At 38.8% G+C, this 27,107-nt stretch overlaps 1 protein-coding gene across 2 annotated transcripts in view; it reads right to left on the bottom strand.

The window, feature by feature from the left end:
- INTU (inturned planar cell polarity protein) overlaps nucleotides 1–24,727 on the bottom strand; it is a gene marked incomplete at its 5' end in the record, with an annotated part of 89,794 nt that extends 65,067 nt beyond the window's left edge. Inside the window, one exon of one of the 2 annotated variants that reach the window (XM_080797595.1) lies at nucleotides 24,639–24,727. In XM_080797595.1, the coding sequence (XP_080653721.1) occupies nucleotides 24,639–24,727 (89 nt within the window). Of the gene's footprint in view, nucleotides 1–15,193; nucleotides 15,415–24,638 lie in introns of those variants that run through there. The other variant, XM_080797594.1, reaches the window with a different exon arrangement.
- Nucleotides 24,728–27,107: the final 2,380 nt, after the last annotated feature.

Here is a 27,107-nt window from a genome sequence, read left to right as displayed (position 1 = left end):
ACTGGGTGTGGTGAAAAAACAATGAATACTGTTACGCTGAAAATAAATAAAAAATTAAAAAAAAAATTTGAAAGAGAAAACATTTTTTGGCTAAGACTGAAAGATCTCTGCAGGTAAGGGGAGGACACGGGATATTCAATCATGGAGCAAATGAACAGTGCCAGGTCCTTGGAAGGTACTAGAATTGTAATGATTAAAACATCAGTCCTTCCCTTGTCTAATGGGGAAGAGAAAATGAGAAAGAATTCACAACAATACACACTGTATGCAAACTAGAGGTCCCCTAGTTTAGCCTGGGATTGAAAGCAAGGGCAGGGAAAATTTCTGGTAGAGGATACACAGAAGTAAGTTTTAAGAGAGTAAGTGTTGGTGATGGGATATGCGGGGCTCAAGGGGAAAAGGAAAAGTCAATTCCAAGCAGAAATAACAGCATAAGCAGAGGCCTTGAGGGACTGACTCTATGCCGATGTGGACAACTAAAACCAATCTGGCGTATGTGGACAACTAAAGAAAGAACATACCTCAACATCATATAGGCCATATATGAAAAACCCACAGCTAATATCATCCTTAAAGGAGGAAAACAGAGTTTTTCTTCTAAGGTCAGGAACAAGACAGGGGTGTCTACTCCCACCACTGTTATTTAACACAGTATGGATGTCCTAGCCTCAGCAATCAGACATAAAAAGAAATAAAAGGCAATTGGCAAAGAAGAAGTGAAAGTTTCACCATTTGCAGACAACATGTTACTCTATGTAGAAAACCCTAAAGACTCCACCAAAAAATTGCTACAACTGATATACAAATTCAGTAAGGTTACAGGATACAAAAATCAACCTACAGAAATCTCTTGAATTTTCCATACCAATAATGAAGCAGCGGAAGAGGAAATTAAGGAATCGATCCCATTTACAATTATACCAAAAACCAAAGATAATTAGGAATAAACCTAATCACTGAGGTAAAAGATCTGTACTCTGAAAACCATTAAACAATGATGAAAGAAATTATAAAGATGACACAAAGAAATGGAAAAACATTCCATGCTCATGGATGGAAAAACAGATATTGTTAAAATGTCGATGCTACCCAAAGCAATCTACACATTTAATGCAATCCCAATCAAAATACCACCAGCATTTTTCACAGAGCTAGAACAATCAATCCTAAAATTGTATGAAACCACAAAAGACCCCAAACAGCCAGAGCAATCTTGAAAAAGAAAGGCAAAGCTTGTGACATCACAATTCCAGACTTCGAGTTATATTACAAAGCTATAGTGATCCAGACAGTATGGTACTGGTGGAAAAGCAGACACATAGATCAATGGAAAGAGCAGAAAACCCAGAAATGTACTCACAACTATAAGGTCAACTTATCTTCAACAAAGCAGGAAAGAATATCCAATGAAAAAAAGACAGCCGCGGGGCACCTGGGTAGCTCAGTGGGTTAAAGCCTCTGCCTTCGGCTCGGGTCATGATCCCAGGGTCCTGGGATCAAGCCCCGCATCAGGCTCTCTGCTCAGCAGGGAGCCTACGTCCCCTTCTCTCTCTGCCTATTTGTGATCTCTATCTGATAAATAAATAAAATCTTAAAAAAAAAAAAGAAAGAAAAAAGACAGTCTCTTCAACAAATGGTGATGGGAAAACTGGACAGCTGTGAGCAGAAGAAAGAAACTAAACCACTTTCTTAAACCACACATAAAAATAAATTCAAAATGGATGAAAGACCTAATGGATGAAAGACCTAAATCAGATCTGAAATTTTAAAAATCCTAGAACACAGGCAGGAACTTCTCTGATGTTGGCTGTAGATACTTTTTTCTAGATAGGACTCCTGAGGCAAGGGAAATAAAAGCAAAAATGAACTATTGGGACTAGACCAAAATAAAAAAAAAAGCTTCTTCACAGCAAAGGAAACCATCAATAAAACTAAAAGACAACCTTCAGAATGGGAGAATATATTTTTAAATGACACATCTGATAAAGGATTAGTATCCAAAATCTTAAAGAACTTATCAAATTCAACACCCAAAAAACTAATAGTCCAGTTAAGAAATGGGCAGAAGACCAGACATTTTCTCAAAGACATACAGATGGCCAACAGACATATAAAAAGATGCTCAACATCACTCATCATCAGAGAAATACAAATCCAAACCACATGAGATACCACCTCACAACTGTCAGAATGGCTAAAATTAACACAGGAAACAACAAATGTTGGTGATGTGGAGAAAGGGGAACCCTCTTATACTGCTGGTTGGAATGCAAACTGGGGTAGCCACTATAGAAAAAGTATGAAGGTTCTTCAAAAATTTAAAAGTAAAACTACCATGTGATCCAATTGCAGTACTAGGTATTTACCTAAAAGATACAAAAACACTGATTCGAAGGGATACATGCACCCCGATGTTTACAGCAGCATTATCAATAATAGCCAAAATATGGAAGCAGCCAAGTGTTCATCAACTGATGAATGGATAAAGAAGAGGTGATTCATAGATCAATGGAACAGAATAGAGAGCCCAGAAATAGACCCTCAACTCTATGGTCAACTAATCTTCAACAAAGCAGGAAGGAATGTCCAGTGGAAAAAAGATAGCCTCTTCAACAAATGGTGCTGGGAAAATTGGACAGCCACATGCAGAAAAATGAAATTGGACATTTCCTTACACCACACATGAAAATAGACTCAAAATGGATGAAGGACCTCAATGTGAGAAAGGAATCCATCCAAATCCTTGAGGAGAATGCAGGCAGCAACCTCTTCGACCTCAGCCGCAGCAACTTCTTCCTAGAAACATCGCCAAAGGCAAGGGAAGCAAGGGCAAAAATGAACTATTGGGATTTTATCAAGATCAAAAGGTTTTGCACAGCGAAGGAAACTGTTAACAAAACCAAAAGACAACTGACAGAATGGAAGAAGATATTTGCAAACGACATTTCAGATAAAGGGCTAGTGTCCAAAATCTATAAAGAGCTTAGCAAACAACACCCAAAGAACAAATAATCCAATCAAGAAATGGGCAGAGGACATAAACAGACATTTCTGCAAAGAAGACATCCAGATGGCCAATAGACACATGAAAAAATGCTCCACATCACTCGGCATCAGGGAAATACAAATCAAAACCACAATGAGATACCACCTCACACCAGTCAGAATGGCTAAAATGAACAAGTCAAGAAATGACGGATGCTGGCGAGGATGTGGAGAGAGAGGAACACTCCTACACTGTTGGTGGGAATGCAAGCTGGTGCAATCACTCTGGAAAACAGTGTGGAGGTTCCTCAAAAAACTGAAAATAGAGCTACCCTATGACTCAGCGATTGCACTACTGGGTATATATCCTAAAGATACAAACGTGGTGCTCTGAAGGGGCACTTGCACCCGAATGTTTATAGCAGCAATGTCCACAATAGCCAAACTATGGGAAGAACCTAGATGTCCATCAATAGATGAATGGATAAAGATGATGTGATACACACACACACACACACACACACACACACACACACACACACACAATGGAATACTATGCAGCCATCAAAAGAAATGAAATCTTGCCATTTGCGACGATGTGGATGGAACTAGAGGGTATTATGCTTAGCGAAATAAGTCAATCGGAGAAAGACAACTATCATATGATCTCCCTGATATAAGGAAGTGGAGATGCAATGTGGGGGTTTGGGGGGTAGGAAAAGGAAAAATGAAAGAAGATGGGATCGGGAGGGAGACAAACCATAACAGACTCAATCTCAAAAAACAGACTGAGGGTTGCTCAGGGGAGGGGGGATGGGAGAGGGTGGTGGGGATATGGGCATTGGGGAGGGTGTGTGCTATGATGAGTGCAGTGAAATGTGTAAACCTGGCGATTCACAGACCTGTACCCCTGGGGATAAAAATACATTATATGTTTATTAAAAAATTTAAAAATTTAAAAAAAAAGGTGATACACACAAACACACACACACACACACACACACACACACACACACACAGGAATATTATTCAGCCATAAAAAAGAATGAAATCTTGCCATTTACAATGATGTGGATGGAGCTAGAGAGTATTGTGCTAAGGGAAATAAGTCAGTCAGAGAAAGACAAATACCATGTGATTCACTCACAGGTGTGATTTAAGAAACAAACAGATGAATGTTGGGGGGAGAAAGAGAGGCAAACCATAAAACAGACTCTTTTTTAAAATTTTATTTATTTACTTGACACAGAAAGAGAGCACAAGAGAGGGGAGCAGAAGAAGGAGAAGTAGGCTCCCCGCTGAGCAGGGAGCCCAATGTGGGGCTTGATCCCAGGACCCCGAGATCATGACCTGAGCTGAAGGGAGACATTTAACCAACTGAGCCACCCTGGCGTCTCGAAAACATTATAGAGAATAATTATAGAGAACAGACAGACATGTTGGGGGTTGGGTGGGTGGGGAGGGGCTAAATAGGTGATGGGCATTAAGGAGGGCATTTGTTGTGATGTGCACTGGGTGTGGTATGTAAGTGATGAATCACTAAATTCTTTTCCTGAAACTAATATTACACTGTATTTTAACTAACTGGAATTTTAATAAAATTGTAAATAAAACAAAACGAAGATAGTCTATGGTCACCAAAAGTGGGGCATGAGAGGAAAAGTACTCAAGTCCTAATTTTACAAGGCCTTTTGGCAAGGGGTTTGGATTTGATGGTATAAGTTATGAAGAATTTTAAAGACTTATCTATTTATTTGACAAAGAGAGACAGTGAGAGAGGGAACACAAGCAGGGAAGTGGGAGAGGGAGAAGCAGGCTCCCCACTGAGCCGGGAGCCTGATGCAAGGCTTGATCCCAGGACCCTGGGATCACAACCCGAGCCAAAGGCAGACGCTTAACGACTGAGCCACCCAGGCGCCCCAGTAATGAAGAGTATTAGATATAAATTTTTATGTGTCAGATATCTCTGGATAGATCTACTTTAACAAGAAACTGGAAGAAGGATTTGAGGTAGGCAAGATTCAAGTCAAGAGACTGGCTATGGGATGTTTAGCTACCAGGCAAAGATGGTATCTAAAGCAATGGCAGAAAACATGGAAAGTAAGAAAAACATTTAAGAAATGCTTGAAAATCACTGGCCTTTGAGACTGATTACATGAGATGATGACAGAGAAGGAATTAGTGTCGACTAGATTCCTAGTTGGTGACTGTACTTTCACGCATCCTTTTATGCATACATATGCACAGGCTCATTTTATATAAATGGAAACAGAGCTATAATACATGTTGTCTTCCCCTCCTACTTTTCACTGACATAAATGTTAAATATTCATGTTCTTAAAATCATAAAATCATATAAAAGCATACATAGGATTATGCTGTCATGGTTTTTGAAAGACTAGAATTATTACATGTTCTATTATATATAAATATAATGTGGAATCATCTTTCAAAAGTGTACAAACATACGTATATATACACACACCTTTATCATTTATCACAATTTAGAAATCCCAATGGCTGCATTAATGGTTCCTATCAAGGATGTAGCACATTTGGTCATTCACCTCCTTAAAATCTATCTTTGTGTTCAGTATTTGTTTTACCCTTATGGATAATGATACTGTAACCATCCTTATATGTATGTAATGTACATATACTTTTTTTTTTTTATTTGACAAAGAGAGAGAGCACAAGTAGGCAGAGAGGCAGGCAGAGAGAGAGAGGGGGAAGCAAGCTCTCTGCTCAGCAGGGGCTTGATCCCAGGACCCCAGGATCATGACCTGAGCCGAAGGCAGAGGCTTAACCCACTGAGCCACCCAGGTGCCCCGTACATATACATTTTTATCCAAAGACTATACCAATTCACATTTCCACCAGAAATGAATAAGATCCATTTTCATCACCTCTAAATTTAAAAGATGCTTCACTTTAAGAGGAAGAAGAAATTAAAAGGGAGATAAGAGGAACAGGAATAAAGACAGAGAATGAATGTATAAGACTCATGAAAGAAGGAAACGTATAGTTTTAAAAAAATGAACTGATTAGTCACAAAGACTTGGGTTCAAATTCTGTTCTACTGACATTTTTACTTTTCTAAGCTTTAGTTTTTCTCTTCTAGAAAATAGGTTATAGCTACTTCACACGGCAGTTACCAACAGTAAATTTAAAAATCTGCTGGGCATGGTATAAGTGTCAAATGTCAGTCCCTTTCCTCTTGCCCAACAGAGTAAAAAATGTAGAGTAACTTCTAACTTTATTGGCTATAGCACTCATACTTCTGTATTCTTCTAACCCCAGCAATAAACGAAGATATCTTTAATGACCTCTATTTGCTAGGTTCCAGGCTAAGTACTACTGGCATAAGAAGCAACCCAGATGCAGCCTGTATTGCTCCCATAGTTCATTATTCCCGGAAGATTCCTAACTCCTACTCCAGATGATTAATTCCTGTTTAGATAAGCAACAAGAGCATAACTGATTAATGTGTTAGAAAGTTTGACAGAGTTGTAAAGACTGTATTCTCAAACTAGTTCTACTAGAAGAGAGTGTATTAAAGACAACAATTAGGAAAAAAACAACCTTTCAGTGCAACTATTACTAATAACAAAATTAAATAAATATTGTATGTTGATAATTCCTACTCCAAGAGATGGAGTTTAATCCTTCCTCCCCTTTAATGTGAACTGGACTCAGTGATGTGCTCCCAAACAACAGAATACGGAAAGAGATAAATAGTAACTTCACAGTGAAGAAACCCTGCAGACTTTACCTTAACCAAGTGATCCAGGTTATGAAAAACAGGGAACAACTAAGAAACTGTCACAGACCACAAGAAACTAGGGAGACTTAATGACTAAATGCATTATGATATCCTGGATTAGATCCTAGAACAGAAAAAGGACATAAGTAGATAAATGGTAAAATTCAAATAAAGTCTGGAGTTTATTTAATAGTACTGTACTAATGTACTAATGTACTAATTTCTTAGTTCTGGCAAACATATCGTAGTTGTGTAAGATGTTAACATCAGGGGAAATTGGGTGAAGGATATACAAGAACTCTCTGTACTATGTTTGCAATTCCTCTGTAAAATCTAAACTTATTCCACAAGAAAACGTTTGTTTTTAAAAAGGAATCAACTCAAGCAGCTTTAATTTAGATTTTTATAACAGATTTTTGTAAGTGTTCTTTAATCTCTTTTCTGAGATCCTATGGTACAAACTGCAAACTTGTCATTGTGTAAATGTCTTTCAATGAGATTATTTTGTTTATTCCACTTTTCTCTGAACAGAAATCATTGTATATTCATTGTATGCTTGCAAAGTTTGAGGACACTTTAATTGGTTTTCAAGGCTCTGATGTAGTAAACATGAGCAGAGTTCTTCTTCCCAAAGAAAGATTTGCTAATTTACAAATAACCAAGTTCACTTACATATACAGTAACGTAACTATATTAAAGAAAATGAACTTCAGATAATGCTAGTAAGTTTCTCAATTCATATTCAAGAATCCTACGTTGAAGGGTGCCTGCGTGGCTCAGTCGGTTAAACATCTGCTTAGGCTCAGGTCATGATCCCAGGGTCCTGGGATTGAGCCTGTATGGGGACCCCTACTCAGTGGGGAGCCTGTTTCTCCCTCTCCCACTCTCCCACTTGTGCGCACTCTCTCTCTCTAATAAATAAATGAATAAATTTTTTAAAAGATTTTATTTATTTACTTGACAGAGACACCACTAGAGAGGGAACAGAAGCAGGGGGAGAGGGAGAAGCAAGCTTCCCGCTGAGCAGGGAGCCAGATGCAGGGCTCGATCCCAGGACCCTTGGATCATAACCTGAGCCAAAGCTAGATGCTTAATGACTGAGCCACCCAGGTGCCCCTAATAAAATCTTTAAAAAAAAGAATTCTACACGGATACTATTTTTTTTTCTTCTAAATTATTGAATCCCTTAGGTCTTTATTTACATTGTCAACATTTTTTTAAATATTTTTATTATTTATTTGACAGACAGAGATCACAAGTAGGCAGAGAGGCAGACAGAGAGAGAAGGAAGGAAGCAGGTTCACCCCCGAGCAGAGAGCCTGATGTGGGGCTTGATCCCAGGACTCCAGGATCATGACCTGAGCCAAAGGCAGAGGCCTTAACCCACTGAGCCACCCAGGCGCCCCAACACTATCAACATTTTTTATTGTTATTACCATTATAAATGGTATTAGAATTTTCTTGGCTACCACAAGAAAAGTTATGAATAGCCAGAGCTACTAGTTCATTTCCTTAAGGAAAACAGGCTTTTGCTACCACTCCAAACCTATTACAGTATACTTTGTTTTCCTTGCTAGTGGGCAAAAAGTACCAAAGTGGCCAACACACATAGTTACATGGTCCTAATATGTACAGTAGGACAATTCTAGGGACAGAGAAAACTCACACACAATAAAAACATAACAAATAAATACGGATTCTGATGTTTGTTCAGCGCTGATCTAACGCTTTTCTGTGCTCTACCAGCAATATCTAATTTTTATCCTTGAAGTCTTTCAATTGTTTTCTAGAAGAAAGCCATAGTTTTAATAGTTAAAATCTATGCTGGATGTTATGGCAGCTTGAGGGGTGGGGAACCTGGGACAGGCTGGTGGTCTTTCTAGCCCAGCCAGAGTCGCCATTGGAACAAATGTGAACCATGTTAGAGAAAAGGAAGGGATCAGCCAGTAAACTACTGTGTACTCACTGCATGAAATAAATTTTTACATCAGGAACACATCTCCATTGGAACTAAGCTAATAATGATCCCATTCCCAGGATCACATTCCCTACCTCCACCCCCTTCAGTTAAATGGAGCATGCTTACAAATCACTAAGTTGAGGGTAAGATCTGACCCCGGCAAAATTGAAATCACAGACCAGCAAAACATTTTGTGATAGGGCATTTTTGTGCTTTTAAAGATGTAAGATGGACAGAGGGCTCATCGCATAGCTAAAATGCAAGGCCCAAAAGTGAAGAACCAAAACTGCTATAGGAGAGCCAAGTTTGGAGAAATTAAGTGTAAGAAGTATCAAAAAAGGCTATAGGAGAAGGTAGCACAAAGTGGGACATTGAATGATTTTGACAAGATAGCAAGAAAGGATGTTTCAGAGAGAACAAAGGACATACAAGTGTAGGTGTGAAAGTACACAAGAGGTATGAGCATGAGGTGTATATTTCCGTGTAGTAATGTTAAGAACTGAATGTTTGTGTCTCCCCAAAATGCATATGTTGAAACCCTATCACTCAATGTGATGCTATTAGGAGGTGGGACCTTTGGGAAGCAATTAGGATTACATGAGGCCATGAGGATGGAGCCCTGGTGAATGGGATTAGCGCCCTCATAAGGGTCATGAGAAAGCTTGCTTGTTCTCTCTGCTTTCTGCCATGTGAGGATACAAAGAGAAGTCAGCAATCCATAACTTGGGGGAGGGGTGTCACCAGAACCTGACCATGCTGGTACAGTGATCTTGAACAACCAGCCTTCAGAATTGTGAGAAATAAATTTCTGTTGTTTATAAGCTACCCAGTCTATGCTAGTTTTTTTAAATTTTATTTATTTATTTTTTTTGAGAGAGAGAGTGTGTGTGTGAGTGGAAACGGGGGTGGGGGCGGAGAGGGGGAGAGAGAATCTTTTTTTTTTTTTTTAAGATTTTATTTATTTATTTGACAGACAAAGATCACAAGTAGGCAGAGAGGCAGGTAGGGAGAGACGAGGAAGCAGGCTCCTTGCCAAGCAAAGAGTCCAATGCGGGGCTTGATTCCAGGACCCTGGGACCATGACCAGAGCTGAAGGCAGAGGCTTTAACGCACTGAGCCACCCAGGCGCCCGGAGAGAGAGAATCTTAAGCAGACTCCTTGCCTAGTGCAGAGTCTGATGTGGGGCTTGATCCTGACCCTGAGATCATGACCTGAGCAGAAATCAAGAGTCAGATGCTTAATTGACTTAGCCACCCAGGCACCCTATATTATTTTTTAAATAGCAGTTCGAGGTAAGACAAGTGGGAACAAAAAAGGCTTTAAAGAAGGAAGATCATCAAAGATGAGATCAGAGAGGCTAGGGACAGATCTGAAACCGCTAATAATCTGGAATTTATTTGGGAGGCCATTGAGCTTTTGAGTACTATAGAAAAATGATTTACTACCATTTTTTTTTTTTTGGAACAATTTTAGGTTCAAAGAAAAACTGACCTGAAGGTACAGAGATTTCCAACATACTCCTTCCTCTCACATGCTTAACCTCCTCCAATATCTACATCTCCCACCCGAATGATACATTTGTTACAATGGATAAACCTATAGTCATACATTATAATCACCCCAAATCCATAGTTTACATTACAGTTCACTCTTGGTGATGGACATTTTATGGGCTTAGGTAAATGCGTAATGACATGTATCATCCACCATTATGGTATTATACAGAGCAGTTTCACTGCCCTAACACAATTATCTTATTACTTCAAATTTTAAAATAAAAGTCAGAATAAATGAAGGCCCATAAAGCTTCTCATTCAATACCAGGAAGATAGTTTTCATGTAAAGAAAAGCCATGTCTTTGGTGAGAAGTATATAAGGGCCTTCTTTCTTCTTTTGTGCATATTTCAAAATTTTCAGAGAAAATAATTTTGAATTAAGAAAAAAGAAAAGTGTGTCTTTATTTGGCCATCTACACAAAGATTTCATAGAAATGCTTGCACATTCAGCCTTCAGTTTTCTCTTTAAACACTCTGCCCCTTAGAATATGAAGTGTTCTCTCTCCTGAATATATGGAAGAAGTTGTGAAACCTCTGACAAAGATGAGAAAACTTGTTATAAGAGACATCTCATAAAATGATAATTTATAACCAAGAATTCTTCTGTTTCGGGACACCTGGGTGGCTCAGTTGGTTACGTGGCTGCCTTCGGCTCAGGTCATGATCCCAGCGTTCTGGGATCAAGTCCCACATCGGGCTCCTTGCTCCGCAGGGAGCCTGCTTCTCCCTCTGCCACTCTGTCTGTCTGCCTGTGCTCACTCTCTCTCTCTCTCTGACAAATAAATAAATAAAATCTTAAAAAAAAAAAAAAGAATTCTTTTGTTTCTGAACCCCTCAAGACCAGGGAAAATTTGAAGAAATTAAAATGTTAACACTTTTAGGCAAGCAAAATAAACTTGTAAAGGGCATCTGCATTCCTCTTAGAGAATCCTCTGCTATATGTCTGTATCAAATCACTACATCGTACACCTTAAATATAAACAATTTTTGTTTGACAATTATACTCCAGAAAGCTGGGGGAAATATGAGGAAATAAAACTCAGCTTGGATTAACCTTCTTTCAAATCAAATACATGTCACCTCTACCATCAACTCCTCTTTGCCTCTTGTCAATTCCTCACCATCAACAGTTCACAATCTTCCCTTTCCTAGGATTTAACAAACCTTCTCACGGTCAACAAAATTCAAAGTTAAGTAAATATTCTCATTCCCATTTTAACACGTGAATACTAATCCTTAAAGAAGTCATGTGACCCATGTAAGGCCATATGGTTAGTGGCAGGGATAAAGAGAACACAGGTTTTCTGACCTCTACTCTTAATCGAATACTCATTACCTTGCACCAGGATGACTACATTCAGGCAACAAGAAATTTCATTGTAATTGAAGTGCCTGAATTCTTTGCAATACAACCATCAGTGAGCAAGCCTGATATTAGCTGTTTTTTAAATCTCAGCCTTCTCTTCAGGATCACAGGGATGACCTAGTTAAGCATATGCATATTTGCTTCATTTTATTTAGCTTCATGTATGTGTTTAATTCTATTTTTGATCCAAACTGCCACAATATATTTTTTGTAGTCAGTTCTCTAAGAGAAAAATGATTCAGAACTGTGTTCTAGAAAGCAAGTTCTGGCAGCTGTATGGAAAAAAGGCTGGAGATGAAAGAAGAGGCATCCAGATCAGTTAGAAGGCTACTCCACTCTTACATGGGAGAGGCCAGCGCTTTAAGTCAGGCAGTGCCACTGGGGGGAAAAAAAAAAGGAGGAGTGGATATCAAAAAAGTCAACAAGACTGCAGACTTATTAGATCTGAAGACATGAGCAAGGAGAGAGTGATGTCAGTAGGTAAGATGGGCAACACCAGGGGAGAAACAGGGAAGATAATTATCTTCAATCATGCTGAGTTGGAAGCAGAGAGAAAGGGTAGCAAAGAATTACCATTCTCATCAAAAACTTAGACATACACTGTTTGGATTTCTAATATATGTAATTTGATAAAAGAGAAATTAAATTAAAAGGAAAAAGAAGTCAGGGTTCAGAGCAGAAGAAAAAGGGAATTATCCTAAATTGGATGTTAATACCGTATATGGCATCACGAATTCAAAATATTTTGATTCTCCAAGTAAAACATCCCTATGTTAAAACCCAAGAAAAGGATAACCTGTGGTATTGTCATATAATGGAATCCTATTCAGAAGTTAAAAAAGAATGAACTACATGTAGGCAACAACATGGATAATGCCTATCTCTTAGCTTTGATGAGAAAAATTAGGTTCACATGTTCACATGTCCCTGTGCATTTGATTAAGAAGTGATCTGGTCCAGAGGTGCCTGCCTGGGTGGCTCAGCTGGTTAAGTGTCCCATGGCTGGTTTTGGCTCAGGTCATGATCTCAGGGTCGTTAGATTCCTGTCAAGTTCCACTCGGGGGGGGCAGAGTCTGCTTGAAATTTTCCCTCTTCCTCTGCCCCTCCCCCACCCCGCTCACATGCCCCCTCTAAATAAATAAATAAAATCTTAAAAAAAAAAAAAAAAAAAAAGTAATGTCCGAACTGGGAAGACCACTTCTACAGTGGTGACTCTGCAGGTTAGAGAGGTAAATAACAACAGACCAGAAACCTACCTGGTCAGATAAGCAAATCAGTTCTCATGTCCTACACATGAAGAAGGGATAAACATGAAATCTGAATCTTTTTTTTTTTTTAAAGATTTTATTTATTTATTTGACAGAGAGAGATCACAAGTAGGCAGAGAGAGAGAGAGAGAGAGAGAGAGAGAGAGGAGGAAGAAGGCTTCCCGCCGAGCAGAGAGCCCGATGCGGGACTCGATCCCAGGACTCTGGGATCATGACCCGAGCCGAAGGCAGAGGCTCAACCCACTGAGCCACCCAGGTGTCCCATGAAATCTGAATCTTGACAGGCCTTGAAAATACAGACCACCTGAACATTTTACAACAAAGATTTACTGTACTTTTTAAAGTTTTTTTTTTGTTTGTTTGACAGAGATCACGAGTAGGCAGAGAGAGAGAGAAGGGGAAGCAGGGTCCCTGCTGAGCAGAGAGCCCGATGTGGGGCTTGATCCCCAGACCCTGGGATCATGACCTGAGCCAAAGGCAGAGGCTTTAAACCACTGAACCACTCAGGCGGCCGGATTTACTGTACTTTTATTATTAGGAGGATAAAGACACTGGAACATTTGGAGTAACGAGTGAATGACTAATGTGGAAAGCTTAATGCCCTTAAAATATATATATATATATGTACACACACACACACACACACATACACACACACACAACATATATATACATATACAAATGTTTATATATGTATATATAAAATCCATATTTACATGTATTTTGAATCACAGAATGTTTTGAGGTAACAAGTTTTCCTAACACAGAGTCCTCAGATTGCTCATTTCCTAGGAAACAGGGCTAGTTCATTTACCTTCATTCCATTTGCAATCAGGCCTCCTAAATTTCTATGCTGAAACACTCAGCTGTGTGACTATGGATGAATTATAGATTCTCTCTAAGCTAAGTGTGTTTCTAAGATGCAGAGAAACCAGGAGCTTGAGTCTCACAAGATCCGTGACTTCCACAGCAAGACCAAATCAGGTTTCCTGTAACCCATCCTTCATCCAGTGCCTCACTTGATAACAATAATTTTTTAACTACTTTTTAAATGACTACAGCAGATTACACAAAATACTTGATAGACTCCTCAAGAATGTAATCTGTCTTTATTAAGCCTCTAGAGTATATTAAGCAGTCATTAGTTTTCCCTTACCCTTTTAAAGATAATGGTAAATCCTTTTTACATACCCAAAGGTGGAAATAATTGCCAAGTAATTTTTACTCCTAAATACACATTAAATACTTGCAATCATTATTCCTAAATAATACACTTAAAATGTCATCCTAAAACTGACTATGCATGGCAGTCTGTTATGGGATTGGTCCAGGCTTTGGCACCTAAACCTTCTCACTGTTATCCATAGCTTTCAAACTAGGACTAATTTACTTTTCAAAAAAGGTCTTAATTCATAGCAGTAAGAAATAGATTCCTTCAAAGTTGAAATAGCATTGGGTCCTATGGATCAAAATAACCTTTTCAATATTATTAAGGATTAAAAAGTGGAAAATAACACTTAGATATTCTGCATTTTAAAAATCACATTATTGGGATGCCTGGGTGGCTCCGCAGGTTAAGCATCTGCCCTCAACTCTTGGTCATGAACCCAGTGGTCCTGGAATCCAGTCCCACATCAAGCTCCTTTCTCAAGGGGAGTCTGCTTCTCCCTCTGCCTGCTCTGTCTGCCGCTCCCCCTGCTTTTGCTCTCTCTCTCTCTGACAAATAAATAACAATCTTTAAAAAATAATTACCTATCATACTAAGTAGAAAACAAGAAAACCGTGTAAATGTATAGGAAAATAGAGCAGAAATACCCCCAAAATGCTGAGAAGTTGTTCTTGAAGGTGAAGAGTAAGGGTGGATTTTCTTTTCTATACCTACCCATTTCTAAAACAAGAAAAAAAAAATCTGTGTAATTTAAATAGTGTATTTATAAAACGTGTAGGGTATCTTTCCACTAAAATCACAAAGACCATAACAGCAGAGAAGACACTGCGATAAGATCAAAGAATGTTGTGAACATCCTAACAGATACACCCTTAAATATTAAAGAACCCGCCACAAAGAGGAAAACCTCCTCATCTGACCGTCATTAAAAGCCCACAATAGCGAAGAATGGCACGTCATTGCGGCTCACAATACCACACAAGTGGAACGTGGCTCAAATAAATCCCACTGATTATAGAACCCTACTCAATCCCAACTACGCCAACATTCTGGCAGTCCCCCCAGCCCACGTGTACACTCTCTGGACTGAAAGGATGGATTTAATTGCCCCTCTTCAAGACTCTTACTCATAATCGCTACTCTCTGAGGAGTATGAACCCGAGTAGCTGACCCGATCTTCATAATCGCAATCCTCATCTTCTTGTGAAGACGGGTCTCCAGGGAGCTCATCTGGGCTATGACGCGAGCCACACGAAACCGGAGACGCCATAATCAGGAATGCAATAGCGGCAAGTCGCGTAATTCAAATCTCGAAAGTACAGCTCGCCGTAACCGCCATGTTGTCTCCACTGGGAAAGGGGAGATGCCACGTGACCGCCAACCCTTGGCTGCAATTGGTGGGGGTTTGGGTTGCCAGGGAGACGAGGAAGCTTTACCCGAGAGCGCGAGAACTACTCTAAGAAGCCAATGAGGTGAAATGTCCAGGACGGCGTCTCAGTTGGAGGAATTTAAGTAGCTAAAATTTCACCGCTTAGATTCTCCTAAATGCACTCTTTTGGAGCCGCATAATTTGTTAACAGAGGAGACCCACTGTTTTTTCCCCCCTTTTTCTTCCAGTTTGCACTTTGCCCTGTGTTTCTACGCGGAACGTCTGCCCAAAGCCTTAGAGGCACATAGCCTGGGGTTCCCTTGAGGTAAAGAAAACTCCTCTACCCTTCCTCAGGGCCTCTGCCTCTTGGACTAGGAAGGAAAGCTTTTAAACAACGCCCTCAAAGAGGCGCTAATGTAAATACGCTCCATTGTCTCCTCGGTTTTCATTTTGTTTCGCAATTGCAAACGTTTTTATAGTTTTCCCAAGCAGATACCGTGGAGTGCTTCAAATGGGTGGCAGTGTTGTGAAATCAACTGCATGTTCATTTTGTAACGCAAACTTACAATTTCTTCTCATCACTGAGTTGGAAGTGTAAAGTGATAAATTTTATCGGTAATTTACGAATACCTCCAAGTATTTTCTCTAAGTACAAAATAATAGCATTTATTGAGAATCAGCAATATTCTCAAATTACTTGTTCTATTTGTATACTATGCTAAGTATTATTATGAAGTAAATATCTTATACTAAAGAAACTGAAGCTTAGGTTATTCATCTTAATGGTCAATTGGCTAGAAGGCAACAAAGTAAAATAAAAATTGAACCTAAGCCATTAACTACTAGATTATATTTCCCCCTCAGGACTCAGTAATTCAACTATTACAAATCTATTCTAAGGAAATAAAGGATGCAAAAATTTATAAAATTTGTGAAAGTATAAAGTTGAAAGCAATCTAAATGTTCAACAGCAGGTGAAAGCTAAATAATATGTATGGAATATGAATATGAGAATAGTAAATGTTTTCAAGGAGTAATGCATGGGGGAAATAGTTATGTTATAGCAAGTAAAAAAAGGGTATAATATTTCATGATCTCAATAGATGGGTGCTGGAGATTCAATTTAAACTACATGGACAGATAGATGGTAGATACTCAAAGACAAATAGGCAATTTATAATACACAGTGGTAAGTATCATGATAAATGCAGAGTTCTAAGGAATACCCAAGGAAAGATAGACTGGGGTGTGGAGGGCCACAGAGGAAGTCTAAACTTCCATTATTATGGAGTATTACAATCCAAAAAGAAAAGAGTAGTGGGAAATGAGTGCTCCCATGGCACAAAGTGGTTATATGCATGGAGAATTAAAAAAAAACCTGAGTGGTGGGGGCCCCTGGTTGGATCAGTCTGCTAAGTCTCTGCCTTTGGCTCAGGTCATAATCCCTGGGTCCTCAGATCCAGCCCCCAGTCAGGCTTCCTGCTCAGCGGGGAGCCTGCTTCTCTCTCTCCCTCTGACCCTCCCCCTCCAATCTTGCTCTCTCTCCCTCAAATAAATAAATAAAATCTTAAAAAGGAAAAGAACAGAAAAGAACCTAAGCAGTAGCAGGCTAACAGTATTTAAACTTTCAAGATGCGGTTTAGTTTCATTTGTTACATTAAACTATGTACATTTCAATATCCTAAAAGTTTTTTTGTTGTATAATTTCTTTTTTTTTAAGATTTTATTTATTTATTTGACACAGAGAGAGATCACAAGTAGGCAGAGCAGCAGGCAGAGAAAGAGGGGGAAGCAGGCTCCCCGCCGAGCAGAGAGCTCTATGCAGGGTTCCATCCCAGGACCCTGAGACCATGACCAGAGCAGAAGGCAGAAGCTTAACCCTCTGAGCCACCCAGGCGCCCCTATTGTATGATTTCTAAATGTGCTTTTTCAGAATTGTATACCAGCAATTGAATATTGTTTTACAGTTTGCTTTGAATTAATTTATAAAATTGTTTTTATCTTTGTAAGAGCTATAGAGCACAGAGCTTATACTTATTTATTTAAAATTATAATTTAAGAAAAGAGTTTAGATCATTCCTGGAAATCCGCAACAGTTTTTCCTTAAAAGAGGTCTCTATATCACTCAGATTGGGAAACAGGGGACCAGTTCATAAAGGGATAATGGGACAGAGGAGGTTCTTGAGGTAGCAGGAGAAAATGGCATCTGAGGCATAGATGGAGGGATATGACCTTGCTGACATGTCTTCCTTAAAACTGGTTCCTAGGGACTCCTGGGTAGCTCAGTTGGTTAAGCAGCTACCTTCAACTCAGGTCATGATCCCAGGATCCTGGGATTGAGTCCTGCATCGGTAAGGGGGGGGGGGGATACACACACACACACACACTGGTTCCTTAGGGAGGGTGCAGGTATGGATGCTGACTTGTCAGGGTTAGTCAGGGAACTGAAATACCCTTTACGTGATGGTGTTTATATTCTCAGATAAGTAGAACGCAACCTTGCTGGCTGAAAATGATGAAGGATGTAATGGTATTAGAAGTTTGAAGAGAAAGGATCCAGGAAGGAAGGGAAACAAGTATTTCCATCAGCAATGAGGTCCAAAAAAATGTATTACTTTTAAAATCAGAGAAACATTATGAAAAAAAAAAGTTGGAACCACTATAATAGCTATGTTGGTCAACACATACATACTTATTCTCACCACAATCTCAAATGTTAAAAATTACTTAAGATTTCATTCCAAAATAAAAAATGCTTGGGATGCCTGGCTGGCTCAGTTGGAAGAGCATGTGACTTTTGATCTCAGTCCTGAGTTCAAGCCCCACATTAGGTGTAGAGATTACTTAAGTAAATAAACTTTAAAAAAAAATGCTTTAGGCACCTCTTTAATAAGTTACACTTTTCTTATTTTAGAAGCATCTTATTGGAAGTAAAAAAAAAAAGGACATTTTAAATTTTAACAAAACAAACACATTTTCTTCATATAAGTAACACTGGAAATTAAGAAACAGATGAACACAAGGGAAGGGAAGGAAAGATAAAATAAGAGAAAAATAGAGAGGGAGGTAAACCATAAGAGACTCTTAACTCTTGGAAACAAACTGAAGGCTGCTGGAAGGGAGGTGGGTGGGGAGATGGGGTAATTGGCTGATGGGCATTGAGGAGGGCACTTGATGTCATGAGTAGTGGGTGTTCTATGAAACTGATGAATCACTGAATTGTGTCTCTGAAACTAACAATACACTATGTGTTAACTAAATTGAATTAAAAAAATTTTAAAAGAAAAAAGAATACTTTTTTCTCTATAAACATTTAATAATTTCATACCCTCCTCATAAACCTTCAATGCCACTCCATTAGAGAATAAAGTCCAAACTGTGTCGTCTCTTAAATACAAAAAAAATTCCAATTCTACAAACAATTGAGCACCAATTAGGAATTAGATGCCTTATTTCCTGCATTAATCAAGTTAATCAAATGTGCCCAACTTGTCAGATCAAAAGATCCCCTGGGGTTCTTGTTAAACAGAAATTTTAAGGCCTGCCCCACTTTGACAGGATCAGAATCTTCAGGGGAGTTGGCCAGGAATTGTCTGTTTTAAAAATAGCTCCTGCCCCTCAGTGATCCCTAGGTTAAGGTAAACTTGGGAAACACTGCCCTAAGTCTCTGTGCAGTTCTAAAGCTTCATACCTGCAGGCCCACTGACCATTTCCCCAGTAGACTAGAACCCACTCCTACCTCCTGAATTTGAGCCTGGCAGACAGACCTCTCCCGGCTCCAGAACTACCATCTTACAATCTTGGGCAAATTAACCTCTCCAAGCTGCATTTCTTTATCTGTGAATTCAGATATTGGTACATATGTCACAGGACTATTTGGAGTCCAACAAGTTAATGCATGTACAATACCTAGCACACAAAATATCAATAAAACAAGCTATTTTATAAATCATTTACTCATGTGATTCTTTCATCAAGGAATGCTACTTATCTAAAATATAACATTTTACTTCAAGACCCAATTCTAATAGTACTCTTTCCAAGAAGCTTCCTGCACTCTTTTCCTATCTCAGTGACAATTCCTCTTTCCACCTTCCCCTCATAATCTATCCAATAAAGTTCTGTTATAATAAGTATCAGTCTGGGTGTATTTAAATTATTTAGGAATGTGTCTATCTTTGCCATCAAATGACAAATGCCTGGAAGATATGAGTGGGTTTTTGTTGCTGTTTTTTGATCTTTCATCTTACACAGAGTTGAACAGGAGCAGGAAGTGCCACATAAAAGTATCTTTTAAGAAATGTTCTTCACAATAATCATATCTCTGAGTTATGTTAATTTCCCTGGCTTGTCTATTTCCATATGTTAGTTTAATAGACAAAATCTGCCCCACCCCAAATTTTACCACTTTGCTTGATCTTTCACAAAAGAAGAAATAATAACAATCATTTTATATTCTTATTTACAATTTCAGGGTGATATTAACTAATCAGATTTCAATTTTATATATCATATTTGTACTAACTAAATCAATATCTAACAACCTTAAGTATACTAGAGGGGATGAAGAACAGAAAAGAATAACGTGCTATTTTCAGGCCCTTTTAAAAAATACTGACTGTTTCATAATTAGCAATTTCAGGAAGACTTAAAAGAGTCTGAGGTATATTCTCAATTTCTATTTTCCACTACACAGATGGCCAGCTGTCTTCTGAGGACTAAATATGTTCAGTTTAATATATATGACATAATGTCCTTATTTTTCATAGATTGCCATCTCAATTAGGCATACAATACAATTCTGACATAAAATACACCAGATAAGAACATAATTAAAAATTTAGTGTCTTTAGCAGGTTCAAGAGCTCTCTGTTTAGTAGTAATGGAAGCTAGCAATGAGAAGTAAGTGAAAACAGGGCCACATGAGGTCATGTCCATTAAAAAATTTTAAACTGCAAGGAAAAGTGCATGGAACTTGACATTGTTAGAAACTAATTAATGCCACCTTAATTGTGAACAATGAAATAATTCATGAGTATATAGTAATACGGACAACCCCAAACATTTTAAATATCATGAACAAATAACTTGTTAGACCAGCAAAATAACATTTCAAAAACTGAGGCTTTGCAATGTGAGATTTTTAAAATTTGGGATATAAGAATAATGTTTTAGCAATCCTATGTTTATAGAATTGTATTATCTAAAATTCTAATTTTCAATATAAAAATTGAATTACCTGTAAAAATGTATGGAACTTATTCCAAAGAGATCATACATTCTCTGTTTCAATAATAATGAAACACAGGTAAGAATACAAGGGTAAACGTAAAAGTAACTGAAACAGACGGCACCAAGCTCAAGCCCAAAACCCTTGATTTACTCCTACTTATCCTCACTTTATATTTTCATTTACAGATTATAAAAAAAATTTCATTTACAGATTATAAAAAAAATTCAACTGCCGTATATCAGTAGCTGCCAACCAGAAGGAAAGGAAGCCTCCTTAAAACAGGAATACAACAGCTGCAGAAATTGTTGATGGCTGACAATTCACCAATGAGGAGGAAAGTAGGAAACAAAAAGGAGACACAAGAACTAAAAAAAAAAAAAATCATAGCTTATAAGTGAAATGCCAAGTGCCCTCAAAAGCACCTAAAAAAAGAAAAGAAAATTACTGCATTGTCGAACCCTACAGTAATTTGATAAGACTGTGAAAATGCTCAATCATTCTTAAGTGCCACGCATTCTCCAGTCAGAGAAGCCACATATCGTTCTGATTCTGGCACCAATAACCAAGTGAATGTGGACAAAGTCAGTTTCATCATCTGAAGACAGTAATAATAATTCCTGCTTGCTGTACAGGGTCGCTAAGAACCAAATGAGATAACCCTTGGAATCTAAAGCCCTACACCTAAAGAAATAGAAGAGTGTGTGCTATATGCTATATTTAAAAATTTTTTATTTCTTTTTTTTTTTTTAGTTTTTTTTTTTTTTTTTTTAGTTTACTAAAAAAACTAGTTTTACTTTTTGAGTTTAAAGTATATTTTATTCATCAGGAATGTTATCTAATGGGGTACACCTTTACCCCCTGAGACTTCTGGATATTTGAGGTATTTTAAATATGCATATTTTTGCTGTGGGCAAAAGCATGAAGTTTAGGTCATCAAACATTTTCAGAGACATAACTCTAGCTCATTTTCTTTGCTGGCCTAGATGTCAGAACACACTACCACTCTGGCCTGGACCAGCCCCATATATTAGCCATTAGGGTTTGGGCAAAAGTCACTTAGCTGAATTTTCTGAATCTTTAGGAATAGCTATAGGTGTGTGTTTTGTTTTAATTTTTTAGGACAGTTGTTAACATCATCCTTCATATTTGACAGAACTCTAGTTTTATAGAGCTCTTACATAACTGAAATTCATACCACGACCTGTAAGATGGGTATTATCCCCTTATATTACGGAAATAACAGGAAAATATAGACGTTAAAAATCTTGCAAGTCACACAACTACTATGCAACAGAAATAGGACTCAAAGGGAATGATTAAACCTGCAATAGCCTTGTGCATAGATTTTTTTAAAGTCTTTGCAAAATATTAATGAGCCCAAATATAATTATTTGGATACTTTTTATAATCAAGATGACACAAATATGTGTTAATTTACTTAAGTAAAGTAACTGAGAAATAATACTGAAGTTTTCCCTGACTCTGACAACCTACATGTAACTTCTAATCAAAAAGCCAGACAGCTTTTTTTGCCCCAGCTACTGTTATTTTAGTCTTAACTATATTTTGTAGCTAACACCTCATGCAGAGAAAAGTTTGCAACTTTGCTTCAATTTTGGTTTGGCCGAAGTATCTTTTTCAAAAGCTCAGCAATTTAATGTTTTACAGTTTTGAAAACCATATTCACAGCAGAAAATACACAAGTAATTAAAAAACACTCAGAAGTCTTACCCTTTAAAATCAGATGTAAAGATACAATAGTCTGCTATTTTCTCTTCTCTGTAAATTGTCTATGGCTCAAGACTATCGGTCTCTAATGCAATTGCCAAAATGTTGTGGATATCTGACAAGCGATGTTTTAAAGGAAAAACATAAAAATTTTATAAAACTGATATTAAAAAATAGGCCATGCTCTGGACTAGTCAATGAGAGCTATAGTGAGTAGATGAACATGGTTTAAAAGTTATCTGGTTTCTCTAATTTGTACTACATTATATCCAAATTTATAAATGCAAGTAAAAGATGTTTGATCAGGGCACAGGGGTGGCTCAGCTTGTTAAGTGTCTGACTTCAGCTCAGGTCATGATCTCAGGGTTCCAAGACCAAGCCCCACATAGGGCTCCATGCTCCTTGTTTCTCCCTCTCCCTCTGCCCACCCTCTTCCCCAACTCATGCTCTCTCTCTCTCAATAAATAAATAAAATCTTTTTTTAAAAAAAGACATTTGATGAAATAGGAACACGTGTGAAAATATAGCTTCGTTAGAAAGAGAAACCTCTATAGATGTCTCATTTTTTAATAAGTATGTTTGAAACCATTTAATAATAAATAACCACTAAAAAAATGATACATTGCCAAAGCAAAACGACTTTCATATAATGTTAAAAACAAAGCCCTGTTAGCTATGATACTGACAAACACATTTATAGTTTCAGATTCCATTGGTTCTTATAGCATGTGGGAACAGTTATTTGTAATTCAGATAGAGTAGTTTTTCATATACTGAGCAGGTTTATTCCAGAAATACACCCCTACTTACTTCCGAAATAATCATTTCAGTCTTGATGACTATAGTTTAAACATATTCTTTTTCCCTGGGTCATTCAGACATATTTGTGCTTTGGATCTGAAACCCTGCAGTGTTAATTAGTTTGGAATTTTTTTGGCACCTGACATTTAAAATATGAAATTCTGTTGTAGCAGGGTCTTAAGCTTAAAACCTCTCCCAACTTCATCATATCATGCTGTGAATGAGTTTTTAGTTAATGTTTTGGGGGATTATTTCTGGACTGAAATTTTATCATGCAGGGGGATTTGTCTTTGGGAAGTTAGAATCCCCCCCTTAGCTACTTGTTTGACAATATTTTATTGTATATGGCAGTGGCTCTCTTGGGGGGAGGGCGAAAGGAAACCAACTGTGGAAAATTGCAGGTTTCAGAAGACAGCTTTTAAATCGAAGAGACCCACTTTCTTCCTTGCACAATGTCTTTTTATTTTACTCACACTTCCAACAGAACAGGGTTTCTATAGCTCATATGGTTTTGTACAAAGACTTAAAAGGGTCACTTGAAACGTTTACAGATGAGAGAACGCTCATAAACCTCCCTCCTGACAGATATTTACTAAGGGCCACTTTTTCTCACCACAAATGTATTCAAGAGATACGTTTGATATATTTCTAAAAGTTTTCCCCATATTATGTCTTAAGAAGGCCAGGCTTTCCTAGACCTAAAGCAGCATTAACTGCCTGACATTTCATCCATCCTCTCTTAACCTTAAAATGGAAAGAAAATTTGCTATCCATGTGGATTCTTATTTCTTTATTTTCTATAAACTCATCATAGTTACCATGGAATTTAATATTCGTTGGTCTATTTTGCATAAAGTATAAGGTTGGAGGAAGGTACCAACAGTGAATTAATCACTAGCAGTTTATGGAAAGTTGGTGTTTCCCAACCTTCTCAGAGGATCTCTTAAATTTCTTTTGTGTAGTTATGCGTGCAGACACGCGCGCGTGCGTGCTGAGTGTGTGTGTGTGTGTGTGTGTGTTAGAATTTAGATTTGTTAAAAAGTGGTCATTCTAACTCCAATTACAACCAAAGTCCAAACAACACTTTCAGCTATTTTTTTTTTCCTGGAGAAAGTCTAGAGGTGTTTAAAGAACAGTTTTGCTTAATTCTGTTTAACTTCTTTAGAAAGTGGTGTTTTCTGGAGGTGGGTGGATAACCCGGTCCCGTGAGGGACCAGAGTCCCAGCGGCGAGACTAAGTGGGTCGGGAGCATCCAGTTCTGGAAAGGGTGGGGTGCAGGTCCCAACGCCCTGCCGCAGCCAGCACCACACGCGGGAGAACCCCAAGTAAGACTGTTCACGCAGGACCCCCCTGCCCCCAACCAGGAAAGTCGCCCCTCCCCTCGCCGTAATCCCCGGGAGCTGAGGGCGGTCTTTCCCGGGGCCCCCGGCCCAGCACTGACCTGTGTAAGAGGACGCGCTGCACAGAGTCCAGGTCCTCCAGGTTCCGGGGGGCAGGTTTGGGGATGCTGGACCTGCCCACCTGAAACATGCCCACTTGAGACTCGCTGCAAAAGCGTACAATGGGTCACAGGCGGAAGGCGGAGGGGGCGCCGAGGGCTCTGCCGCTGCACTCGCAGCGCCGCCTGCCTCGGGCACTGATGGGGCCGCAGCTGGGGAACTCAGAGCTGAAAGAAAAGGCTCCCAGCTTTGGACACTCAAAAACCTGACTGAAGGGTAGTGGTGTGCAGCGACGGCTGTCCTTGTCTTTCGTCCGCTTGCTCACCCGCGCGGATCTTGGAGCCCCGCGGCGGGCGGCACAGCCACCCGGGCGTCGGGAGACCACTGGGCAGGTGGGTGCTCTGTTGGCCGCCGCCTCCGCCGGGGCTGGCCAAGCCCACAGTACTCCTCTTCCACGTCTTGGTTATCCCACCCCTCCTTGTCCGAATACGCTTCGAGGTCCCTTGCACGCGCGATGAGCCGGCCAGTGCCTCCGGCCGGGCTGTCCCAGGCTGCGCTCTTTCGCCGCCTAGTGCTCCTCACTCCCCCTTCCTGGACAGTAAGGCTGTCCCGGACAAGGGACACCGGTGTCATGGCACCGCCCCCAGCAAAGAAAGCTACCACCTGCAGCTTGGAGGGCCGTGAACAAGGGAGGAGTGGAGGAGGCAATGAGGAGGCTCTTTGGGCCCTGGCTGCCCCAGGAAGGACTGGAAAGTGAGTAGGAAAGAGAGGTGAGCTAGGTTTCAGTTCTTGGTGGGAATTTAAATTCTGCTTAAAGAAGCCATATACATTCATCAATCTTGGTAAACATATATTGATTACCTGTGATATGCCAGGTTGAGTTCTAGTCTTCAGAGATAAAAGAATGAATAAAAGGTGGTGGCTGACCAGTCTCATGTGGATTCCATATTCTCTTTTGGGATCTATGTAGTTTAAAAATACACTTCACCCTAGAAGAGAATATAAGTGAAAAATCTAGATGACCTTGGGTATGGTGATTTTTAAATGCAGCATCAAAAGCCGGAGCCATGAAAAAAAATTGATAAATTGGACTTTGTTAAAATTAAAAACTGCAAAAATGCTGTCAAGATAATGAGAAGACAAACCATGGACTGGGAGGAAATATTTGCTAAAGACCTATCAGAAACAGAACTGTAATCCAGAATACACAAGGGACTCTTAAAATAGAACAATAAGAAAAGGAACAACTTGATTTAAAAAAATGACAAAAACCCTGATATACACCTCACCAAAGAATATATACAGAGAGACATGAAGTATATGAAAAGATAGTCCACATCATATGTCATTAGAAAACTGCAAATTAGCACAGTAATGAGATACCACTACACACCTATTAGAATGGCTAAAATAAAAAACCCAGACAATGCCATGCTGGTGAGGATGTGTAGCAACAGGAGCACTCCTTCATTGGTGGTGGGAATACAATATAGTACAGCCACTTTGGAAGACAATTTGGAAGTTTCTTACAAAACAAAATATATTTTTACCTTATAATCCAGCAATCACACTTTTCAGCATTTACCCAAAAGAACTGAAAACTTATATTCACAGAAGAACCTGCAGGTGGATGCTTATAGCAGCTTTATTCATAATTGCCAAAGCTGGAAAGTAACCAAAATATCCTTCAGTAGATGAATGGATAAACTGTGGTTGTCTAAACAGTAGGATATTATTCGTTGCTAAAAAAAAAATGAGCCATCAAGAAGTCATGAAAAGACATGGAGGAATCTTAAATACATATTACTATGTGAAAAAAGCCAAGTTGAAAAGGCAACACACTGTATTATTCCAGCTGTATGACATTCTGGAAAAGGCAAAGCTATGAAGAAAGTAAAAAGATAAGTGATGTTTGTATCAGCTTTATAATTGTAAAAACTGATTGGAAATCAGTGATTTCCAAGGGGGCTTGGGGAGAGATGAAAAGGCAGAGAGGAGTTTTAGGGCAGTGAAACTATTCTGTCTGATACTTTAATGGTGGATAAATGGAGAAGAGACTGGAAAATGTTGTTTTAGTTGTAAGGTACTACTGATTATAGCTTGTAGATTAATTATAAGTAGTGATAGGTTAATTTTAAGATGTATGGTTACTAGCTAGGACTTCACTATTCATTGTAGGATTTCAAAATGCCATTGTGGAACTTTTCTCTTGGGTTAGTTCCTTGAATCCTGGCTGCCAGTGTTCTAGGAACCAAGTAGGTAAAAAGGATGAATAATGGGGAACTCATCTTTTAATAGACTTTCACTTAATCTTTCTGTTTTGCTTCACCTCTGCTCTATGCTCTGCCTCATCTGAAAATGTTCATGTCCTTTGATTCAGAAATTAATATCAAAGAAATAATAAAAGATGAAGATCATGATGTTCATTATAGTATGCCATCATAGCACATATATAAAAGGTGTAAATATCT

This window comes from Martes martes (genome assembly GCF_963455335.1).
Source record: "Martes martes genome assembly, chromosome: 2".
In the NCBI taxonomy this organism is placed as follows: domain Eukaryota; kingdom Metazoa; phylum Chordata; class Mammalia; order Carnivora; family Mustelidae; genus Martes; species Martes martes.
The sequence above is the reverse complement of the archived record's forward strand: the minus strand, read 5'-3'. Positions and strand labels throughout refer to the sequence as shown.